Source organism: Vulpes vulpes, chromosome 15 (assembly GCF_048418805.1).
Source record: "Vulpes vulpes isolate BD-2025 chromosome 15, VulVul3, whole genome shotgun sequence".
NCBI classification, from domain to species: Eukaryota; Metazoa; Chordata; class Mammalia; order Carnivora; family Canidae; genus Vulpes; species Vulpes vulpes.
Window position 1 is genome coordinate 31,224,040 of NC_132794.1, and position 26,269 is coordinate 31,250,308.

The 26,269-nt window shown below is 34.3% G+C and overlaps 1 protein-coding gene across 22 annotated transcripts in view; it reads right to left on the reverse strand.

The window, feature by feature from the left end:
• ROBO1 (roundabout guidance receptor 1) overlaps positions 1-26,269 on the reverse strand; it is a 1,128,624-nt gene that overhangs the window by 320,513 nt on the left and 781,842 nt on the right. For all 22 annotated transcript variants that reach the window (XM_072738096.1, XM_072738103.1, XM_072738098.1 and 19 more), the window contains one exon: positions 13,527-13,853. In XM_072738096.1, coding sequence (XP_072594197.1) covers positions 13,527-13,853 — 327 coding nt within the window. The remainder of the gene's footprint in view (positions 1-13,526; positions 13,854-26,269) is intronic.

Sequence of the window (26,269 nt, forward strand, 5' to 3'; positions counted from 1 at the left end):
GCACCATATTTAAATTGCCTATGTTTGTAATATTGAATGGATCCCTGTTATAGCCTTCAACATACTGATGTAGAAGAAAACATTCCTGGAAGAAAAAAATAAAAATAGAATAGTATATTATATTCTTACTCTTATGTTCTTGAAACAAAGGAACTATGTAGATAAATAACTACAAACCTGAATGGGAGACATGCAGACCCTTTTGAAATTGTATGGCCACCCCCACAGGACACCAAATTCTAATTTTTACCCAAAATGCATTCTGAGAAAACAAATTATTCTCTGAAAAAATATTTTGGCATTCCATATAAATGTGGGAATTGTAGTAATTTAGATCCCCTCATGCTTCACAGAATTCATTAATATTTTAAAGCCTCTGAAGTCTTACAGGAAAGAGATATGTGTAAAAGTTTGTTTAAAGACTTATTTTACAAATTATTTTTTAACAGCTTACAGAAATACTTTACTGGAACGTATTTTGAGAAAAGCCACAATGAAATATTTAAATGCTAACCATGCCAATGACAATAACTTTATAAACCCTCAAAAATATATTTATCATAAAAGACATACCATGCACTGATATATGAAGGCAATACATCATTTAACAAATATTTATATGGATTTTAAGTACATTTATGTATGAGAGGATGCCTGACTCGGGGAACGAAAAACTCATTCTGAATGTAACCATATATGGCATTAGTTGCTCAGCATTCAGTTACTTGCAATGAAGAGAGACATCCTTTGGAACCACAGAAAAGGAAGGAGTACACCTAGCTAGTAATGTGCCCAGCATAGTAAATAGCACATGATATAAGAGTTACCATACATACACAGTGCTTTATCAACCAGACACACTTCTAAGCATTTTGTATATAATCAATTTATTTAATCCTCCTCAAATCTCTCTAAGGTAAGTAGAATTAATACCCTCCTTTTACAGGAGAGGGAACTGAAGTATAAAGAGGTTAGGTTAATCACCAGGGTCACAGAGCTATGCTAAATGAACATTTACTGGATTTGTTGAGAACAAAATTAATGACAGAATTAGTTGTAACTAATTCTATACAAATTATATATGTACAAATATATATGTAAATACAAAATACATATGTGTATACATATATACAAATTACATACATACAAATTCTATTCATAACTGTAATGAGTGTCCATAATGTACTCAACGGTTAAAAATCATTGTACAGGGTTAAGAGAACCCATCACATTCAAACAACACCAACCCCTCTTGGAATAGATCATAAGAAATGCATGATTGATTATTCACCTAAGGTTGATGATTAAAATTTTGATGGAGGCTAAAAGAAATAACCAACACAGTTCAAAAAAAAAAAAAAAAAGACTTTAGTGGTAATTAATGGAAGGAAGAAAAAAGAAAACAAAAGAAAAGAAAACAAAAGAGAAAAAGCAACGAATTAAGAAAACTATGTTAAGGAATTGACTTTATTACCTCCCCCTGTTACAAACTATGACCACAGAATTCTGAGTTTCTTCAAGTTTTTAGTTTTTGGTGATTTAGGCACAAGATGAGAGGACAGGAGTTAAAGGCAACTGTCAACATGTTCTCAATCCTCTGACCACAGAAATATTTCTCCTCTCCTGTGGAATTTTGGCTCTTTGCTACTTTCTTTCCTGAGGTAGCCCCAAAGGAAAATATGCTATAATCATATTTTCCAAGAATTCCCTTAAGCAAGATTCAACAAGGTTACAACCTGTCCTACGTTTTCATTTTAAAACTGAGGAAGTCACTTGGGTAAGCTATGACAAGTGCTGAGTTATGCGATCAAAATGCTCTCAGTGTCCTTCTACATCAAACACAGACTCCTAATCCATTTTCTGGTGTCTGACAGAGATAAGGATCTGATAAAATGGTAACTTAATGTGACTCAATCTAGATAAAGTACAGTATTATGTGGTAAAGAGATACAGGGTGATGGAGAGGGAGAGATTGAGAAAGAATATAAATCCTAGGGGGAAAGGATGTTCTTTCCCATTTTCTTTTTAACTTCTTGGCTCTTCTTCTAAGTTTTACTCCATCATTTACTTCATAAAATTAAAAGTGTCCCCACTCAGGCATACTAAATAACTTGGTCATAAACTTTTATTTCTCTTGACAAGTATAAAATGTCACAGGTGCTATTAAACCTAAATTTAGACCTTAGGTTAAATATGACTTAAAATGTTACTAAAGCTACAATTTCCATTTCGGAAATACTAAGAGACTGAGATTAGAAAGTGTCTTATACTCAGAAACCTAAATTAAACATCAGATATAATTTATTAAAAATTAGTCTCCACTTAATAACTATCTTCAAACATATGAGCTGCTATATTAAAAAATGGCTTATCTATTATCACTTAGCATATAAAAAGAAAGACTTCCACAGCGTAGGGTTTAAGTAAATTAAAGTAATAACTTTGTGTTAACATATGCTGATGCATGTAAGGGGTACTGATGATAGAGGCTAGATAATCTTTGGCTCCGAACAAATGATCTTTAGATAATTTAAACTAAAAGTCAGAGGAGCAGAGTAAATGACTTCCAAATGACCCTTCCAGCACGGTTCTAATTTATTAATAAATTACAGTTTTTCTATAGTTTTCATTTTAGAAAATGTAAAGTAAAACAGACACACACACACACACACACACACACACACACAGCATTTCACTTCTGGATTATGTTAGGTAAATAAAGCCTTCCATGAATTTACAAAAAACACTCAAGATATAGTTCATGTATTACTTTTCTTGATAAACAATGTTGTGGATACTGATAAAGTTTTGAGTATCCTGTTCTTTGATTAATATGCCACTATCTGTAAATATTCACACATAGTAAACATTGTTTTCCTTCTCCTTTCAGGCTACTTTATCTCTCTACTCTTCGAAATTCAATCCTTACCATAATTACCCCACCCCCACTCCCCAGCACATATTTTCTCTACCTTTCTTCCGTCTGCATCTCTCTCTCCCTTTCCCCTTGTCTGTCTTGCTCTCCCTTATCCCCTCTCCCTCTCTCTCTGTCTCCCAGTTTCTCTGTTTCTCTGGATATGTCTCCCTCTCTGTCCTCCCGTGTTTTTCTTTCTCTGCAATTCCCTCTCTCCATCTCTGCCCCTCCCTTGCTATCTCTACTAGTCTCCTACATATCCTTCACCACTTTCCCCTGCCCTCACTCCTGTTTAGAAACCCAGGGTAATTCAACCCACCAAAAATCATGTTCTTAACTGCTTCTAGGGGATGAGTAGGGGTCTGTGAACTCCAGTTTAGCACAATGTATCCCACTGCTTCTCCAGTTTGAATTAGCATGAGTTAAATTGTAATATTGTTAAATACAGGGTCTGATTCAGCATATCTAACTTGCTTCCAGGTAAAGCCAATGCTATTGGTCCCCAGCCACATTTTGAGCAGAAGCCTCCAGCTGCTGCCTGTAGCCAGCTCAATCCTTCCCTCACTACAGTTTGCTTCCCTCACGTGGCTAACCACATTACTATCCATGTGGGTTTCTTCCCTTTCTTATCTATATCTTGCCTACTTATTGCAGTGTCTAGATTTCCACTGGTTTTTACATATTAATTATAACTGTTTAAAAAATCATTAACCACAGAAAAAAGCCTAAGATTGTAATAAATTTAAAACATTACCATGCTGTAACAACTTCCCTTTGATTTTTCATCAAATTTGTTTCATTAAATATAAGTCTACTGGACTATGATAATAGCTTTAAGTGGAATATAGGTTACTGGTAAAGTACAAGAATACAAATAATTCTGTTATAGAATACTTATTTTGGGGGCACCTGGCTCAGTGGTTGAGCATCTGCCTTTGGCCCAGGTCATGATCCCAGGGTCTTGGGATGGAGTCCCTATCAGGTTCCCCAGAGGGAACCTGCTTCTCCCTCTGCCTGTGTCTCTCATGAATAAATAAAATCTGTAAAAAAAAAAGGGGGGGGAGGGAATACTTATTTTGTGTATTTTTTCCCTATCCAGGAAGAAACAGAGAAAGTAAAGATACTTAGGTATTATTCTGAATTTGTAGACTTTCTCCAGGGAACTTCAGAAAACCCCTTTGGGTACTGCTCAATTTCCTGAGTAATGTTATCCCCAGAAGAGCTTCTTAAATATTCCAGAACCTTGAAAGAAAAAAGAGCTCCCAGGGAAACAGCACCTGATGACTGCATTCTAAGCACTCTGCTTTCAAACGAGTGTTGGAGACATGTGAACTGTTTGACTTTACAAAGAGATTGGGTGGGGAATGAGCAAAAAGAGTAGATTAGACTGTTCCTTGAAGTAGCATTATGACACTTTATCATGTTTATCACACATGGAATAAAGCGCTTCTGAGTTACACATTCGATCACTTCACTTGCAATGTGCCAGGAATGGTACTAGACCCTTGGATAATGGCATGGTTCCAGAGGAGATGACTCTTGAGATGACTGTAAAGTAATGACCAATGGAACAAGAAAGCAAGCATATTGCAGGCTGAGAAACAAGAGGAAAATACAATTTCTTAGGATTGTAATGGGCTGCAGCACTCTGAACTCTATTAGTCACCCAAAGATTACACCACCTAATTCAAAGGCTCAATCCCTTCTGCATGGTCATAGACTTGACCTTAACTTTGCCATCACCAATAATTGTATCTCTGGCAAAATTTCAACCTCTACTGTCTAACGCTTCAGAATTAAGCCAAGTCTTCAATATTCAAATCTATTCCTTGCTTTGCTCTTCACCTACATGACTACCAAGTGCTTCACTAACATCATCTTCTGTCTGGAATACTGCAGGAGTTTCCTAACCGGTTTCCCCCAGGCATTCTGCAACTCATTCTCTATGCATATAGAGAGTATGAAGTATTACATGAATGATATTTTTTAAGTATAAATCACGTCATGTCACCTCCACCATTGTCCCAAAACCTTCTGCGGTTCTCATTGCACTGAACATATAATCCAACATTACTAACCTGGTAACAGAATCCTGCATGATCTAGACCCCACCTATCTCCATAGCTGTCTTCCTTGCTCATATGCCATACCAACCATTTCATTTTCCCAAATATGCCCAAGTCTTTCATTTTCTCATGGCTTCTTAGATGTACTGTTCTTCTGCCTGAAATGCTTTTTCTTTTACTCTGTGTCTTGGTCACATCTTGTATTTCAGTTATCACTTGGCCCCAATCCTTCCTGGCACTTGTCACCATTTTTAACCATAAAGCTATGGTAGTTGCTTATTTTCTGTCCTCATTCCTTCTACCCATTGTATTGTAATTTCCATGAAGGCAGAAACCACTTCTTTTTTGTTCACCACTGAATAGCTAGAACTAAGTAGAATATCTAGAAAGAGTTACTTTGGAGGGGAAAAAAAACACAATGTTTTTTGGATAAACTATATTTTGGTATTCTTTACATATTTATTTAATTTCCAGCTTTAAAAACAACATTTTAAGTGCCCATTTTGAGTAACAAAGAAACAGAACATTAATACCCACCAAAACATTCAATAGTATTTTATTCTAACCTGACAAAATAAATTGATAATTTATGACAGCTTAAACTAATTTATAATATATTAATTAAAATTAGGGATGCCTGGGATGCCTGGGTGGCTCAGCAATTGAGTGTCTGCCTTTGGCTCAGGGCGTGATCCTGGGGTCCAGGAATCGACGCCTGCATCAGGCTCCCTGCAAGGAACCTCTTCTCCTTCTGCCTATGTGTCTGCCACTCTCTCTGTGTCTCTCATGAATGAATAAATTTTAAAATCTTTAAAAAATAAATAAATAAAAAACAAAATTAGGGATGCCTGAGTGACTCAGTCATTTGAGTATCTAACTCTTGATCTTAGCTTGAGTCTTGATCTCAGGGTGGTGAGGTCAAGCCCTGCATTGGGCTCCACACAAGCACGGAGCCTACTTAAAAAATAATGAAAATAAAAATAAAAATTCTTAAAATTAATTCTACTAAGAAGGTTTAGGTATGTTTTATTAAATTTGTCACTCATTTTAAAATATATACAAATGATTCTGAAGTTGTTCTGTGTACGTGGGAAAGACTTCTAGCATGTAAGTCATAAGTAAATTAGGAAGATTAAAAGGAGGAGTGATGATAAGATTTGAGAGGTAACCAGATCTATCTTGTTATTTGAATATTTTTTACAGAAAGTACTGTTGAAAGGAGGAGACACTGCCAAGAATTTCCCATAAATAACTAAATACTGAATTGATTTTCTGGAAGCATCAAGGAGCTTTATATCTAAGTATCAACTAGCATTGAAATAATCATCTTAGTATTTTTCAGCACAAATGAACACCATCTACTTTTTGAGAAAATAAAAGGAGTGGCTCATGAGACTGGTAATAGTATATGTAACCTTTAACCCCAGAATTACTGGATTGAATCTTGTCCAGGATAGTGTATCTTAGTAATATTCGGCAGAAGGAAGTTGTTTTGTAGCATCCAATCTAAAGAACTAAACTTTTCCAATTAGTCTTTATGACACAGATGTGTTCCAAGATACCCAATGCCTTTTTTGGCCACCTAAGACTGAATAAGGTTCAGTGAATAGTTTTCCTCAGAGCACATATAGGGACTTTAGGGTATCTAAAATGATATCTACTCATCTTTCAACAGTAGTTAACTCTGAATAATGAGATTACAAGAACATGTATGTATTATCACAAATAAAACACAATTTTCTGAAGTTACACAGAAGTGATCTCTGTAAGCTTATTATTCACATTCCTTAACCTGTGATTGGGAGTAAAGAAAAGAAATGCATAATGTGCCTCTACTCTTAAGGCCTTTCTACAAATCTACTAAAGATTAATATATAACAGGTATGTGAGATAAAGAAGAAAACACAAAAAGTTTACTGAAGTCTACTGAACATGTGCCTTCAGCTGTGTTTAACTAGCAGTGGTTTTAAGATAAAATATAACCTGTTGGTTATCTATGAATAAATAGTATATTCTCTAACACAGCCAACTCCCCTAATAGCACACTCAAATAGTCAGCAAGCTTTGCCCTCTTCTAACAAGATGCCCACTGAGATTCAAATTTTCCCTTTTACCCATCGTCACTGTCATCTCTCACATGGATTATGAAATATAGGTTTCTGCCTTCCTATTCATATTAAATACTCTTTGTAAAGATAAAACCAAAAGAGAGAGAAGGGAGAAAGAAAGTATTTTTATGTTCTTTTAAAAGAGAATGACCACTATCTTCTCTCTTAATGTAGTAACTAAAGGATGCTGCTTTCACTTTTCTGAACAAATAAAGAAATCCCCCAATCCTATATTCATATTGAAGGTATAATGTGTCTATACTTGATTTACAACACCATTTAAGCCCCACATCTCGATGCAACAAGATGACCTGCTACTTACATCATGGAGATTACATAACTTTACCCCCTGATTTTCTGATTTTTATTTCTCAGTTACCTAATATGATAAAATAACTATAAATCCAAAAACATGAATCTAAAAATAATCATCAAAGGCAGCTATGGACTAAATGTTTGTGTCTCTCCACCAACCCACAAATTCGTTTGTTTAAGTCTTAATCCCCAATGAGATGATGGTATTTGGAGATGGGGACTTGGGATGGTAATTTGGGTTTGATGAATTCATGGGGGTAAAGCCCGTTTGATAGGACTGTGTCTTTACACAGGGAAAAAACCCCAGAGCTCTCTCTCTACCATGGGGGGAAACCAAGAAAGAACTCTCCCCAGAATCTAATCATGTTGGCACCCTGATCTCCAACTTCCCAGCCTCCAGAACTGTGAGACATTAATGTTTGTTGTTTAAGTCACTCAGTACAAGGTATTCTTGTTATAGTTGCACAAGCAGATTAAGACAGGCAACAATAAAAGAGTATTATTCAACTGATAGTAAAAATTCAAGTATTTAGTAACCATAATCATGTCATAGAACTTAGCAATGCTGCCTCTTTACTTAAGTAAGTACACAAATTTAATTAGAAAAAATATGAATGCTATATCAACTGTAAAAGTTGTAACACTGAATTCTTTCACTTGTCCTTGAAATAAAAAAGATTTGAATCAGCATTATTGCATGTCCTACATTAGCACTAAGGATTTTAAGGTAAGAGCAAATGTCTCATACCATTGATTTCAATTCAAGGTGGAATTTAATATATTCAACACATTTTTTACTTAATCGGGAATTAATTTAAGAAAAATAAATTATTGAAGCATCATACTTATGTTTTAGTATATTAACATGCTTATCTTTAAATTTAAAATGAAGTGAGTTCATTTTCCAAGTCATAAGAATCAGATCCCCTTCCTAAAAAAATAATTTTGGTGTTTGATGGAAAGATATAAGAGGAAAAAAGTAATGAAAATAACAGCACCAAAATTAAATTCATGATTTATAGTTCATGATTTATAATTATACACCAGTTACTGTGCTACACACCTTATATACATAACTTAATTTAATCATGAATCCATTTTGGAACAAAGAATCAGTTCATTTTAGGATATAACTGTATCAGAAAGTGGAAAGATTTTAAGTCAGTAAACTAAATGACTCTTTAACATTCTTCCCTTGAATACCAAAAACAAAAATGAGATATAAGAAAGGTTTTAGAATGTGGTGATAGCACTTGAAAATGATAAGTTAAAAAAATAAAACAAATTAAATAGAAAAACAGTATTTTTAAGTATGCAATATAAAGCAAATTCAACTTCTAAGATAAAAAGTCTATCAGGGAACAATGTACGTGTGTGTGTGTGTGTGTGTGTGTGTGCATATAAACTATAAATAATTCTAGTGCCTGACCATAATAGAGGTCAGATTGATTATGTGTGTGCACACAATCAATCAATATTTTAAAATATGATAGCATATTCTACTTCCACCTGCTCATCTGACCATTCCATCTCAAAGAGTAATCCTTCCATCTTCCAAGGTATTTTAGGAATACAATCTATTGTACCTAGGTAAACACATGGTTACTTAGTATCCATAGTCAGTTTGCTTTGTCATTTTACCCAAAGGAGGAAACTTGGATCAATTAAATTCTAAATCACTCTGATAAGTATTATTTAATAATAATAACAACAAAAGATCATAATATATTGAAAGGGGTGGGAAAATTTTACTTCAAAATATAAACATTTACCCCCAAAGTAATTACTATTAAAATGTACCCCAGTAAATAAAACCATGGAAGACCTAATCTTTGATTAATTGGACAATTCTTTTTTTTTTTTCCCCAGGAAAGATAGTTCCCTGGTTTTGCTGCTAAGACAGCTAGCAGATGTCTGCCTAGTCTGAAGGGAATTTCTTTCCCTCAAGAGAAAACAGCTTAAATAGGAAACAAATAGCCATATGCTAACTGTGCACTGCTTAGCAGATGACGTAGATGGCCATGTTCTACAATGGAAAGCATGAGGGTCAAGGTTCAGATTAATTTTCGTCAAAATTCAATGCAATTACCCAAGATCAAATTACTTATTAAATATAAGTTGTGTCTAAGAACTGTGCTATCAATTTGTTCCAGGCACAAAATAGAGTTCTAAATTTAGTAAGTGATAATGTTGGGTACAGGAGAATGGAGAATGGACCCATTAAATATTTTCCTAGATGTTTAGTAGACTCTTGAATAGAGCTAATACAAGACAAACAAGACAATACCACTTGCAAGACGGTTTTAGAAAGTTTAGTTTACAACTGAATTAGATAGAGTGAAGTTTTCATAAATCTTAGAAACAGTGAGAAATTAAATTTCCAATTTAATGTCCCCATCAAGATATATCATTCTAGGTTTGCAAAGAAAAATAAGAATAAAAAAAAAAAAACTAAAGAAATAACATCTGTGATTAAAAGTTCTTTTCCTTTACAAAGATAAATGTCTAAAACTTCCAGGAAACTTTCATAAAGGGATCATCATATATTTCTTAGCATTCCAATTTTTGGACTTTATAATTGTGTGAGATAACTTTTTAACTGCATTGAAACTGAGTTTTCAAGAACAAGGAATACAGCTTTTACTACGTGGTAAGGATCGGCACCAAAAGGCCGACCAGTGCTTTTCACTGGGTCTAAACCTGGTTATAATTGGGACTGAAATAAAAATAAAAATAAACAATTCTAAAAATTACCAATAAATGCAATCCTTTTGGTGTACTTTCTAAACTTGAATAAATGTTAAAAACACAAAAGACACGATTATTATCACTTCTGTACAGAAACAAAGATTTTCAATGACATTCAATATCTTTTTTTTTAGTGTTTGAGAGATTGACAATTGTTAGGAACTGAGAAATGCAGTTGTTGTTACAGCTGTAAAACTTGGTTTAAATGCAAACAAAACACAGATAAATGTTTTTAAAAACATTACCAACAACTGTGCTGTGAAATCTGTGTTGCCTCTAGACACTTTTTTTTTTTTCCTCTAGACACTTTTGTTAATGCTATTACTTTTGGCTACACTGTCACTGAGAAATTAGATGCAATCTTTGTCTTCCTGTGTCTTTGGTAAGAATAAGAATAGTTCTTATTGAACTTACGGTACCTAAACTAAGAAAATGTGAAAAAAAAAGGTAGAATATTCTCCAAGAAAAAATAAAACCAAACTATAATAGTACTTCACAGATTTAACCTATAGCATAGCATAGCATACTAACCTACCATAGCAAATATGGCCCATGTTTCCCTGGACTTCCACCCCTGCCCCCTACCTCCCAAATACACACACAACTTGGTTGTTCATAACTTACAAAAGGCAACTTTCCATTTTAGGACACAAACATATTTTAAAATGGTAACTTAACAGTCACTATTGCCTAAAATAAGTAACTGAAATATATGTGAACTATATCACTACATATCTATATGTAGTGTACTGAAACTTGAATTTAGTAAATAATTTTTTAAACACACAAAACCCATTTTAACTGCAGAGCACTTATTTTTTTTCCCCACATAATTTATGGTACAAAATAATACAGTTTACCCATATAAAAACATGCTGTTAATTATCACAATTAAACAGGTATAAAAATTGCAATACAAACAATACTCAAACTTTTTTCAGGGTTTAAAATAATTATTATCACTAATAAAAATTTTTATTATCAAACTATCCTTGTTAATATCAAAATATATTTGCTAAATATATGATACCTATACAGTCTGCCTTTCTACATATTTGAATTGTTAATGAATATGATCTTAAAGTATTGTTTAAAGCACTTTAACTAGATTCTATAAATTATAATATTCTCTTTAATCTGGAACTTGAAACATTTTGGAGACATACTGAGAAATATCACACTAAAATTTGTGACTTATCCATTTAGGGACTATGTATTTGAATATTTTACTGGTACAAGTAATATAATGATTTTATGTCTGGTTTCAATTACTTGAAGGTATATTTGTTGACTAAGACTGGAAAAGCATTTCCCATAATGAACTCACAAGGTAATGGAATGTCTTGCGTAGAAAAGAATTTAACTGGAAATTAATAATATCTTTTAAAATAGCCACACAAGTGCCAGATTAGAAAAACACAGCTCTCTAAATCCCCAGTGCATTAAGGGTATCTTGATCGTCTAAAGTAAAACTAAAGGAGTTTTGAGGCAAGATCTAGAGGGTAAGCATTTAGATATTCTATTCAAGTCTGTAACCTTTTCTATAAACTCTGGCAATGATCAGAATGCAAGTAGAGTAAGAAATACCGCAGAAACACAGTATGATCTTAAGATATATATTTCTATCAGTACACACTTCATTCATAAGAAATAATTTCAGAGAATAAATAATCTGCTTTTCCTTCTAATCTTCAGTTTCTTATCTCCCAAAAATAAGAGTTGGCCTAGGTCATCTACACCACCTTTCTTGATTCTTTATATCTGTTTTCAAATGTTAACTTAATTTTACCTCCACAGGGAATAAGTATTCTTAAATATAAACACGTCAAAAGGTAGAAAGGTATTAATATCATAACCTGAAAGAAGACTGTATCAAAATATATACATCCTCTTATGAAAACAGTTAAACTTTTTGCCTGCACCACATTTAAATTTGTGCAAAAAAAAAGAAACAAGAAAAAGAAAAGTAGCCTACTCGGTGATTATAGCTTTTATACATCTCAGTTACATAGTTCTAAGATTTTCACTGAGAATCAAGGCAATACAAGAAAGTACAATACAATAAGCTTACAAATCAATTAAATTTGATTAGAAATATAAATTGAGTTTCAAGTAAATGATTTAAAAACGTGAGTCGCTACTTCTGACAGTTTTAAATGGTTTCTCTCATTTTTTCTAATTAATTTTATGTTCATGTTAGACATCTTTGGCATTCTGTTTACTACATGGTTCTATAAGTGTAATCAACTTATCTAAATTCTTGGGGAACTTATCCCACATTAATAATCTTATTAAGTTGGGAAATCTGTCTTTAAATTCCTTTCTTGTCTATATTGCATAACTATCTGTGGATCTATATATTCAAGTTCTAGTTGAATGTCAGAGATGATGTTAGAGTTTATGAAGCTGAATATATAGTTAAAATTTTGAACATAAATTATATCAAAATATCAATCATCTTAGAAAGCATTATATATACATAACTACATAGTTATGTATGCAGTTTCACCTATAATTTTATGTAAAACGAATTAGAGATCTAAATTTCACTTGTCTTTCCAATCCCTATGCAATTCTCAATTGTACATTTAATACACAGAATGATTCTTCCAAACAAATGAAACTTTCTGGCTACCTCTTGATTGTTTATTGAAAATAAGAGAATCCCAATTTGTATTTAAATACATTACACACCCAGACTCTAGCTATAACAATTTAATCATTAGTTGATAGAACCTTCTTGAGGTAATTGCAAATTAACTGCATTTGGTGTTTGTGTAAACAAACTAAACCATCGGCTACTTGAGGATTACGTACACAGGTTTTCCTCCAAGAGCACACTACAATAGCCAAGATAATAAAGTATGAGGCATAGGCATACATTTCTCTACCCATAGCTATACCAAAAGTGTAATGTATGTCTAAAAATTAGAATCCATTTAAAACCGTATCTTACACTACCAGTTGAAAGTATTTCTCCAAATGAAGACAAATGAAAAATACCTCATGCTATTCTTTTTTACAGAAATATGCTTGTATTCAATGTATTTAAAAGTAACAAAAAAGGATAAATCAATTTTTTAGAAAAGATCAATTTCAGTGAAAATGCTTAAAAGAAAGCAGCTCCAAATCCAAATGGTAAAATGGTTCAACAACTATGTGCAAATCCCAAATTAGCTTGAACAACTAGCTACAATGAGAAATATTAAAGAAAAAAAATCAAATAGGTGGAGAATTGTATTCATCATACAGAAAGCTAGAAATTTTCCTCAAGTAAAGCCTAGGATACCTGTTTGACTTTTGATTACCATCCTCCAGGCAAATGATCCCACTGTACTATTCCTGCTGCAAAAGCCAAAAGCCCATTTTACTTACTAGCCACCTCCAGCGATGCATTATGGCTCACAGCCTCTCCGAGGTAATTCCTTGCTACACAGACGTAGACCCCTTCATCAGGCCTACTTTTTCGTCCATGTACTATACGTAAGAAAAATAAAGATCCACTTGGCAGCAACATTCGGTGTGAGCGAGGGTCATCTTTGTCTGTCTCCACTCTCTCCCCACCTTTGTACCATTCAATGGTGGGCGTGGGGCGGCCTTCAGCTTTACAGTTCAGAGTTGCAGGTTCTCCTTTTGACACAATTAGGTCTGAAGGGTGTTCAACAATGCGAGGTGGAAAATCTTCCTGACGGAGACGGGAGCCTGCAGAAGAATTGATGAAATAGCTTTGTATTATCACACGGAAACAATTAAAAGTCTTATTTCAGAAGCCAAGGCTTCAGCACTGCTATGTAAACAGGGCATAATACTGACTACCCTCTTAACTCTATCTACTAATTAATCCTTCTGGTGTCCACCTCAACACACCTTCCAATTCTTGAATCCTTTTGACCCTCCACTTAGAATTCACTCCCACTTAAACTTGGCCTACACATCCCATCTGTTCTTCAAATCCCTTGTCCACAAAGCCTTTCAGAACCCATTACCCCATCTATATTTACCACATACATGCCTGTTTTTGCAGAGGAATGTGTGAGAGAAGTGTAAAGCATTACAAGTAATAGCATGGCTTCTTAGAATCTCCTTTGTAACTAACATCTATCAACACTTAAAAAAAAAAAAACACCTATTCTAGACTAATGAACATCATATTCAAATATACGGTAAAACTGCTCTCTATATAGATTTTTATATCTTCCTAAATAGTAAAAGTGCAATGTGTGTATACACTTTCCGAGAGTTTAAATTAATAAATTAATTTCATTAGTTACCAACAGTTACATGTTAATATTTAACATACTTCACAGATGAAATGTTATATAATTGAGTTTAAATAATTAAATATATTATAAAAGGAAAAAGGATATTGGGTAAGGGAGTACATTCTGTATTGCATCATATTTGAAGTAATTTAAATATGTGTCATTTAATATTTCCTGTGTCTTACCTTATTTTCTCCAATGAGATTATAACTTCTAAAATGGGGATCAAGATTCATATTTTTTAATATTCCTACCATATTTTTTAATATTCCTAACCTATTGCTGCCATAGATAAATTTAATACATAAATTTCTTCAAGATTTCTCAAATGCAACAGCCCAAGGCTTAATTTACTTGAGCCCCAAACCTTGTTCTTATCTGGTCATCCAATCTCTTTTTTTTTTTTTTTAATTTTTTTTATTTATTTATGATAGTCATACAGAGAGAAAGAGAGAGGCAGAGACACAGGCAGAGGGAGAAGCAGGCTCCATGCGCCGGGAGCCTGATGTGGGATTCGATCCCGGGTCTCCAGGATCGCGCCCTGGGCCAAAGGCAGGCGCCAAACCGCTGCGCCACCCAGGGATCCCTGGTCATCCAATCTCAATGAATAATGCAAAGTAGAAACCAGGCTTCCTTGACACCTCCCTTTCTTTCCTCTCCTCCTCCCCGATATTTCTCAAATCAATCTACTCATCTCCATCTCTACAGCTAGTTACCAACCCAGGTCAAACTACTATCAATTCCTACCCGGATTTAGGAAAGCTCTTAAACTACTTCACTTCAGGGAATGCCTGGGTGGCTCAGCGGTTGAGCGCCTGCCTTTGGCTGAGGGCGTGATCCTGGAGTCGCAGGATGGAGTCCCACATTGGGCTCCCTGCATGCAATCTGCTTCGCTCTCTGCCTCTCTCTCCGTGTTTCTCATGAATAAATAAATTAAACTGCTTCACTTCAGCGTAGCCACATGAAGGCTTTGAAATGCAAATACAATCTGGGTTCTCCCCTACTTCAGTGGCTCTTAAAATAAACTCATTGCTCTTAAGATAAGGTCTTTAACAAGATCTACAAGTGTTCATTCCCCTATCTAGCTCTTCAGATTCTTCCTGTTCCACTTCTTTCTCTGCTTTCTTCACTTCACCTTGTGTTAGTTCACAAATACAATGCACTTCCTCCTGCCACAGGCCTACACCTGCCATGGGGTCTGTGCTCAAAATGGTCTTACTCTAGTTAATATCCACTTTCCTTTCAAATCTCTGCCCTCTCAGATCTTTCAAAAAAAGTCAAATGCTCCTTTTATAAGCCTAGATAGCACTATATAGCTACATCTGGTAAGAATGATCAGAATTACAATTTAATACAGGACCTGATCAGTGGCAAAGTGGGGTAAGATAGAAATGAAAAGTGCACAAGATGGAGGAGAAGCATAAGCTAGAGGATTCCGAGTTTATGAACTGAGCAGTGGGTGAATGGCAATCCCAAAGAAGGTGGAGAATGAAAAAGTGAAATATGGTGAGAGGAAGGACAGAGGAGATGATTTATTCAGTCTGCAACATGGAGGGGTACTTCCTGAATATCCAACTGGAGATGACATGTTGCCAACTAAATATCCAGGTGTAACCTCAGAAAAAAAATCTCAGCTGGAGATTTAGATGAGAATCAAGCCAGAGACTGAAACTATGGGAAAGAATAAAACTGTATAGAGAGAATATATGGAGGAAGTAACAGCCAATTACAGAACCTGGAGATCACCAAGGCTCCACCAAAGTACAGTGTAGCTCAAGACTCTATTCCTAACCTACAGTCCCATATAGCTGGATCACAGCTAATCATGACTTGAGGAATGGAAAACTTAGGCCTAAGTTTTCACCAGAACGTTTGTACAGCAGTATTCAGTAAAAGAGTTTCAGAAATAAAAATGTTGTCTCTATTACTAAAGGCTAAATCATCAGAAATGCTCCACAGAATACTCTTTCCTCAGATTGCTCATATGTATTGCTCAAAAAAAGAGTTACAGTTCTCAGGGTGTTTGGCCTTGCTAACACACACTATGATGCACCAAAAGAAAAGTATTCTATGCAGCCTTTCTCAAACTTTTTTGGCTACTAAGCTCTTGTTTTCTTTTTTCAGGATATCACACTGAACTTTGCTTCTGAGGAACACACTTCCAGAGAAAATATACTCTGTTAGCATATAATAATCTGAAGTAAATTAATAGGCTTACCAAAAAAAGTTATTTGAATATAGAACCCATATCTTTGAAAATCATAACAAAAATGTAGAAATCTCACATTCCTCAACATGTCTAACTTTCAGAAAAGAAACTTTCCAATTCCCAAGTGATATTCATAATGAGTAACTGGTTAACCTCCACAATAAAAATTATAAATGGTAATCATCATCTCCAGAAAAACTATAATATTCTTTACTATCAAGTCTAAGCTGGAAGGAAAGGAACAAAAGAGAAAACTAACATTAATTATCCATCATATCCTCCATCACAACAACAGCTTTAGGAAGTGGGCGTTGTTATATCCGGTGTCCATATGGGGAAAGCGAGACTCTCAGCTGTCATTCAGCTGGAAGGTGGCAGCGCTGGGATTCAACCTTAGTCAAATTCAAAACCCTTGCTCTTCCCAAGTAATCCATAAATGCTGCTAGGATTAATTAGTTAAAATTCACAGTGAAACATACTTTGCCTGTTCTTGTTTTCAACAATGGAGGTGTTCATTTTGATTGCTTATTTTTAAAATGTGGATGATAAAAACAAGAAGCAGGCAAACCTGGTGGCAAATGTTGTTCTTTCCCTGTGCATACAGAGAATACCTAACTCTAAATTGCATGATTTCATATTCCTTTTATTCAGTAAAGAATCTGATAATAAACAAATGGAGATACAAAGCTTTTCTTACATGGTATCATCTTCTCTAAATATGAGCTTGAATTTTCGATTCTCTAAATATGAGCTTGAATTTTTGATTAAATAGCCTTATAACGCCAGTTCTTAATTCCTACATAACTGTTCACACAATTAAAATTCAGTATCGGGGCACCTGGGTGGCTCAGTGGTTGAGCATCTGCCTTGGGCTCGGGTCATGATCCCAGGGTCCCAGGATCCAGTCCCACATCGGGCTCCCCACAGGGAGCCTGCTTCTCCCTCTGCCTGTGTCTCTGCCTCTCTCTGCGTGTCTCTCATGAATAAATAAATTTAAAAAAAATTCAGTATCACTGGGGCACCTGGCTGGCTCAGTCAGTGAAACATGAGACTCAATCTCAGGGTTATGAGTTCCAGCCCCATGTTAGGTGTAGAGATGACTTAATATAAAAAAAAAATCTTTAAAAACATTCAATATCACTGGTTCCCCAATTTTTTCTAGCAATATATTTTGAGGGAAAAGTCTTTCATCTTGTATCTATAATTGCTGACTCACTTTCTCAAAGGGAAACTTCAAGAGAGGTATACCAAGATCAGATAAGGAACTCTCATCTTCCTCCCTAAAGCAGGTAGTGCTCACCTCTACTGGGTCACAAAACTTCTCTCTCTATTTAATATTCTTGATTCATTCACAAAAAACCTTCTCTCTTCCATCATGAATTCTGAGTTCCTGTAAGCCATCTGACAATCACCATTCTAGTTATGCTCATGTGTTATTTATTTGTATGTTATATGGTATGAGGTTTCTATCACACTTGGTAAAACCAACTTCCTGGTTTCAACCAAACTCTGAAGAGGAAACAGATAAGTGACAAAGAGAAGCGTCAAAGAAGAAAGAGAAGGGTAAGGAACAAGGATGATGATGTCAGCTGCCCTCAGCAAGAATCCTGGTGGAACCTTGGGAAGAGAACAGTCGACTTTAGGCAGGACCAACATCGGAAAAAAAAAGGGCAGGACAGAATTCCTTCAACAACTGCCCAGTTGGAAGATAAAATATAAACATGAGTGACTGAAATATCTAAATATTTACACAACCGCAGCTGGAAAAAGATATACACGTAAGTGCTAAGTATTTCAAGGAAATATATCAAAGTCACATGAGATTTATGATGAGGAAACCAAACTCCTAGTTGGCCGTAAACTGTTCCCCCCTTTAAAACATCACTTTTACAGGCACGCAAGCAAGTAACCATTTAAGAGACAGATCTTGGTAATATTCTACTGAGCTATGCAAAACACACAAATAGATAATTTTATTCTTTTTTTATACATATGATTTTATTTTTTAAAATAATATTAGCATTTTTAAAAAAACTAGCATGGCAGTAACATTTGTCTCACGGTTTTGTTTGTTTACGTTCTCAAGTCTGTTTCTTCTTAGTAGATTGAGTGAAAAAGTATTTATTTTATTAACAAAGTCTTATTTTGATTTGAATTTCTCTTTCATATTCTTTGGCAGGTTAAAATTAGAAAACATTAAATGATTAAAATATCCATTTGTCTCATATATTGTATGAAAACATCTTGTAGCGCAGAAATGCTTGTAAAATTACTAACAGCACAAGAGTAACAAGTTCAGAGAGTACTTGACAGATGCACAATGAATATTAATAGACAACTGGTGACATCTGTCCTAGGTGGGGGGGGGAGGGGATTTATATCTGCCTTGACAACAAACGTATATTTGTAAAAAGAACACCTATATTCTTAAAAGAGCCTTGCCTCTTATCCTTTTTATTTAAGCTCCATTTACATTTTACGGAGCATACAGCCTCCAATTATTAACATAAATCCTATCATGGGCACCAATCCTGTAATTCTCCTGTCAGAAATTCATCCTACAAGGAGATATCTGTTAAAAATAAGAAGACATCATCCATTAATTACTGTGTACAGAGTAGACTTAAATATCCACTAATGAGTCATACACATTTCCCAAATACATATTTTTGGAATAAGTATAAAGCACACTGTACCATGGAAAAAACTTAGAGTTTCGCCTGAAATAATGTAGAGTATAGGAATACAAGGGAAACAGAACACATTAAAACAACTCCATGATTAATGAATCATGACATTTCTTTAGGTATTTGTTTCATCTTAATTTCCTATGATTATAATTTTCCCTAAAGATGGGGGGGGGGGGTTTAAGCCAAAATGTAGAATAATCCCTCAAATTACCTGAAGGTCATTAATGGTAACTGTTATCATCTAAAATGATTACCAAAATTGTCCAAATGGAATTCTAGAAGTGAATCCCTGGTGTTTCTGTAATATTCTTATAGAATCTAATATCATATGGCTGTGTCCCAAAAGATATGAGAAAGACAGACAGTAGAATAAGTTAAATTTTAAAAACAATATTGCTTGCTCCCCACCCCCATTTTTAATAATATGGAGTCTAAGTAGAACAGACTTTTCCATCATGGGACCCAAATATTGCAGAAGCTACTAAGGCATAAGCTGCAGAAACTGCCTCAACAGATTCAAATCAGGGAGGATTTCACTATGAGCTGTAACTAGAGGGATTGTAGGGCTGAAGTGATTAGCTGAGTTCATGCTTCCTATTGCCCTTGAAGCAAAATTTCCAATCAGTATACAAAGAGAAGAATTCTACCTTCTGTAAAATGTCAAACAAAAATATTTGCATATCTTAAGGTCCAAATTTTCTCACTCTCCTATTTATTGGTTTACCTCTACATTGAACATATATTGTGTTAAGAATTATGCTAAGCATTGGCAACACATAGAGGTATGAAATAAAATCCTTGACCTTAACTACCTGGAGTTCACCAAGAAGAAATTGTATAGGTGAGGGGAAAAAAATGGGATAAAAATTTCCCATTTCTGGGGAAAGTTTTTTCAATCTAGAGAATGGATTTAGTGTGTCTGCATTCAAATTCAAGCTCTGTGACTTGTTAGCTGTGTAAACTCAGATAAATTCCTTAACTCTCTAAATGTTAGTTTCTTTATCTATAAAATGAGTATAAAAATACTATCTATATTTTATAGGTTAGCATAATCCCTGGTGAGTAAGATATTACACTGACCCTTGATTGGAACCACTGATAACAGTATTTGGAAGTTGGCATAAGGACTATTGTTTAATTTTACAATTTTACTTTCCACCCACTCCTGGAATTATATTGGGATCCCTATCAACTAGAAATCAGTAACTTTTTTTTTCTAAATTTGTAAGAAAAGTTATAAACTAAGTAAGGATCTAATTTTAGTTGAGAATTCAACTCAAAATTATTTTCCATTTACACAGTTCTTGGCAGGATCTGGCACAAATCCAGCAAAACATCTATCAAAAGAGAAGAAAAACAAAATAAAATAAAACTAAAGCACTTAGCCCATTCAACTTATTGTTTTACTAAAAATCATCAGAGTGCGAGTCTCTCCAAAGCCACTTATAATAAAGAATCTTTGTTCCTTGTGGAAAATATCCTATACAGATCCATTGATTAAATGTGTTCCTTTAATTTGAAAGACACACTAATACACTTAAAATATTACTGTGTGAATAGTAATATTATCTTTCTTTTTTATTACAAATACAAAAATCCCGTGGGTTCATCCTATAAATCAAGTTTGTAATGGTGCATAATTACATTTCAAGACAATTTTCTTTAAAATATATTATTTATTAATTTATTTATTTAAGAGAGAGAGAGAGAGCATGAATAGGGGCAGAAGGAGAGGAAGAAGCAAACTCCCCGCTGAGCAGGGAGCCTGACTAGGGCTCAATCCCAGGACACTGGGATCATAATCTAAACCTAAAGCAGATGCTTAACAGACTGAGCCACCCAGGTACCCTAAGACAACTTTCTATAAATACACTAAGGTATTAAAATACACAAATAATTCTTTATTTACTATTGCCTATCATAATGGACCCAAATAGTTAGGCCTGAAAATATAACAACTTATTTCAGCTGTTAGAACCATTTTTCACAGATGACAAATTCTGAACAAAATATTTTTTATGATTTTATTTATTTGAGAGAGATAGCAAAAGAGAAAAAAGCAGACTCCCCACTGAAGCAGGGGGCCCAACTTGATGTGGGGATCATGGCTAGAGCCAAAGGCAGACGCCTAACTGACTGAGCTATCCAGGCACCCCATGAACGATATTCTGAACTGTGTAAAACAGTATTTGGGTAGTCCTGTGAATGTTTTTTATTGCTAGGTAAACACAGTTCATCCTAATATATTCAATTTTCAACATATTAGGACAAATTACATGAATTGCAATCAACATTAACCTACATTTCACTTTTTAAATATATAATATGGAAATTACAGATGGTTATAAATCTGAACCAACTATAATCTCAATATACAGAACAGGAACAAACTTCATTATTTAAATTACAACTCAAATATACTTTTATAACTGTAAAAAAACAAAAAACAAAAAAACTTTGCTTACTAAATTTCCTCTGTCCTGAATTTAAATTTCTAAGGGAAAAGTTTTATCCTGAAATTAATCTTATTTTTGTGTTTAACATCATATTCTTAAGTCATAAATTAAAAGTATGTAAAAACAAATAGGGATATAATACAATTTGTTAACCACATTAAGTTTTTAAAAATTATTATGTAAAGTAGTATTTATCAATTCTTTCTCTAAAGACTTGCATTATATTTTCATAGAATATGCACATTAAGACACAATTTACTGAGTCAATAACCTAAAATCAATTAAAGTACTAAAAATAAGGCTTTTGACTTCTTAAATAGGTAGTCATATTAAGCTATATTTAGAGAACCCTTGAATCTAGGTGAATTAGTGTCTTTGAGGTGGAGTATAGAATTGCAATTTTAAGGATAATTATCTAAAGACAATTACACTTTTGGAAAACAAAATACTTAAAATAGTCTTTTAAAAGATTACTGAGAAATCCCTGTAGGAATGCAGTCACTTTCACTTATTTTTAAACTCAGTCGGTACTTCTGACATGAACAAGAACTTTGAAAGAATCTTGTTTGTACACTAGCAAACTGTCATTTTAACCTTCCCTGTACTTACCCTATTTCTCTCACTGTATCTTGGATTTAGACCTTAAACGTTCTAAAGGGCACCTAACAATGGATAATGAGAGGCTGATTCTATCACCTGAATTACAAGATATGGAAACTTACAGGGTATTCCAAATGTTACCTTAAAATCTACTCAGGAATCTTTATTTTCTAACAGGGTCAAGTAAATAATTCATCCGTGCAAAACAAAGCTATTTGTGTGGTTGATCTAACGGGAAAATCCACCATACATGACATGGAACATACACAACTTTTGATGCCAAAGGATAAGAAATCCAAAACAGATCTCCTAACTCTAAAAGCATCTCTTTTTTTTTTCCTACATTTTTTCTGATTTGAGATTTTTTGCTTTCTGTTTCTTTCCTTTTGAAGGTAAGTTGATTTTTTTTTTTCTTTTTCCTTTTGGAATAGAGTTATAGTGTCACTTTTTCCTGAGTTCTTAAATTTTTAATTGTGATAATATGACATGTTATCATTCTGTATGTCAATGCAACTTAAAAGGAAAATATAATAACTTTAGTCATTATTTTGATGGTGATTTAATTTAAAAAAAAATTTTAAAGGGAAAGAGCCATACCATTAGTTTTGCCTAGAAAGCATGTGTAATATTGAAATACTTATTTTTATTTTTTTTAAATTTTTTAAAGATTTTATTTATTTATTCATGAGAGACACACACAGAGGGAGGCAGAGGCACAGGCAGAGGGAGAAGCAGGCTCCATGCAGGGAGCCTGGTATGGGACTCGATCCGGGGTCTCCAGGATCAGGCCCTGGGCTGAAGGCAGTGCTAAACCGCTGAGCCACCCGGGCTGCCCGAAATACTTATTTTTAGTTACTAAACACACAATTACTGAAATACTTATACATTTCCAATGCCTACAATAGCACCTGACACTTAGCATGTACTCAATGAACATTTGTTGAATGAATGAACAGATAATGGAAAGAAAATGATGGGATACCTCATGTGTATTTGTAAATACTTTAGAACACAGGATGTACAAACATCCATGCTTGGAGGCAGCAGCACACCTCTGAGTTCAAGAGGAAGTTAAGGGAAATCCTTATTTCTATTCTAGGGAGCAGACACCCACAGAGGAAAAGAGCTCTGAGAGTCATGGCCTCCTGGAAGGCATTGGGATAAACAAGACTAGGTCCACTCAAAGTAAATTAATTCTAAGACCATTGAAACCTTAACAGAGTGATTAACAGAGATGTAAACTGTACAACTCTAGCAGCAGAAACAGTGAAGGAAAGAGACAGAAAGAGAAAGAGAGCTAGAAAAAAAAGATCTAAAAAAAATCTTAACTTTGATTTCTTAGGGACCACTGAAAAATGGACAGTTTTTGTTTCCTTCTATGTTTCTCTAGTCTGGTGTTATTTTCATAATAAACTATTTTTGTTTTAGAAGTGTTAAAGCCAACAATTTTTTAAAGATTTTATTTATTATTCATTAGAGACTCAGAGAGAGAGGCCAAGACACAGGCAGAGGGAGAAGCAGGCTCCATGCAGGGAGCCCAATGTGGGACTTGATCATGGATCCTGGGATCATGCCCTGAGCCTAAAGGCAGATGCTCAACCGCTGAGCCACCCAGGAGTCCTGCTAACAAAAATTTTTGAAAAAAATATGGAGAAAATAAAATTCAGCTTTGGCTAACTCTTCAGTATTCATTTACCCACTCAACAGATATGTACTAATTATGCACACTGCAACAGGTCTGTGCTGGACACTGGTGCTACAAGAGCGCAGACAAAACCCGTGGTAGCTCACTCACTCTCTCTTTAGTTAGTAAAGATGCAAAGTTAATGTGAGTGATATACAAGTAACACTGTGCACTTAAACAAGTACAAGTACTTATATACCTCGTAGACAACATTAAATTCTTTTTGTGGGCACACAAAAACACTAGCAAACAAAATGGTAAGAGTTGTATATGAAAAATGGCAGGCAACAGAGAATGTGCGGAAACAACACTCCAACTGAAAATAAACTTTCAAGGAAAGGCGAAAATGTGTATGAGATTAAATGCATAGAGGCCATAAACTCTAAGGCACATAGCTGCTCCATCATGCCTTGTGTGATCTCTAGGGGTTCAAAGACTGGGAATGGCTTCAAACCAATTAACAGGTATCAGTTGCTTTTCTCATTAAAAAGCAAAAAGAGTTACTTATTTTACTCTTCTTCCATACCATTACAAGGTAATTCCTGATCTATGCTGTCCAGGGAAAATTATTTCTGTGAGTTTTCACTTGACACTTGACCATTTTTAGCAATTCTGAGACCCTCTAATATTATTAAATTAAGCCCCAATTACATGATCAAAATATGCTTATATTCTTCTTACTCAGACTATAATAACTGGTAGGGTATCTCAGTAAAATGGGTATTGCCCTAGATTTCTGCTAGCACTGACACAAGAACTGAGATAGAGAGCAATGAATTATACGTTTGTGTTTTGTTTGGTTGAATTTTTATCAATTCAAAGACTATATTTATGAGGCACCTGGGAGGCTCAGCTGGCCAAGTATCTGCCCTGGGCAGAGGTCATGATCCCAGCATCCTGGGATGGAGCTCCATGTAGGGTTCCCTGCTTAGTGGGGAGCTTGTTTCTCTCTTCTCTCAGCCATTCTCACCTGTTTGTGCTTTCTCTCCTTCTTTCAAATAAATAAATAAAGTCTTTTTAAAAAGAACTAAATTTATGTACTACGATCTTTTAAAAAAATAAAGAGTAATTTTCCTTTGAGTAAGTATTTTATGTATTACATGTATGCATAAAATTGTATGTAGATATTTTCAGAGTCAAAATGAGCCAAGCAATGAAAACTTCAAAATCTGCTCCAAGAGTAGGAAGTATAACTTAACTTGAGCTCTTGTCCCAACTTTACTCAACTGATAAGTCAACTTACATATAAAGAAGCACCTAAAAATCAACAGAAAAATATGTCATGGCTTCCTTTCATAAATTACTTCTATAAATAAAAAAAATAAAAAACTATTACAAATTAAAACAGGTAGTAAAAGGCATATTATAAAAATGTAGAAAGTTGGGCAGCCTGGGTGGCTCAGCAGTTTAGCGCCACCTTCAGCCCAGGGCCTGATCCTGGAGTCCCAGGATTGAGTCCCATGTCGGGCTCCCTGCATGGAGCCTGCTTCTTCCTCGGCCTGTATCTCTGTCTTTCTCTCTGTCGCTCATGAATGAATAAGTAAATATTTTTTTTTAAATGTAGAAAGTGTAGAGTAAAATAAATAATTAAATACTTATTTATACTTCTATATGCTTACAAAGAACACCAAGGGTATGATTTTAACATCTTTCTTTCCAGTGTTATTCTATCAACTTTTATGCATAAAGTATACTATGACTTTTTCACTTATTTTAAACATTCTGCCCTTTCACTAATACCTTACAAAAAATATATCTTTAAATATACAAACAATATATCATACAGATGTGTTACAATCCTTGTGGGAAGTTTATTTATTTTAAGGATTATTAAAATCTGAAGGTTAGTATCATAATGTTCAGTGTACATCCTTATCCATGTATTAAATTATTTCTTTAATGTATTGTCATTATGGAACTTGACCTATGTGTTTAAAAAATTTTAAGAGTTGATACATACCTTCAAAATAGTTTTAAAGATGTCTTTTAAAAAATTCCAGTAATTCCAAAAAAGTTTTGACATCTTGTTTAAAATGCTAAATTCCTTTTTTGTTTCATTTGTAACTTAAAGTTCTTTGGTACTTTATTGTTGTCCTTCTAAAATACTTTAAAATTCTCTCTAATCCTTTAAGGTATAAAACTGGAAAATGGGTATAAGTATACCATTAAATATCTGAGTTTTCCTTAATATCATATTATCAGTTTTATCACCTTTTA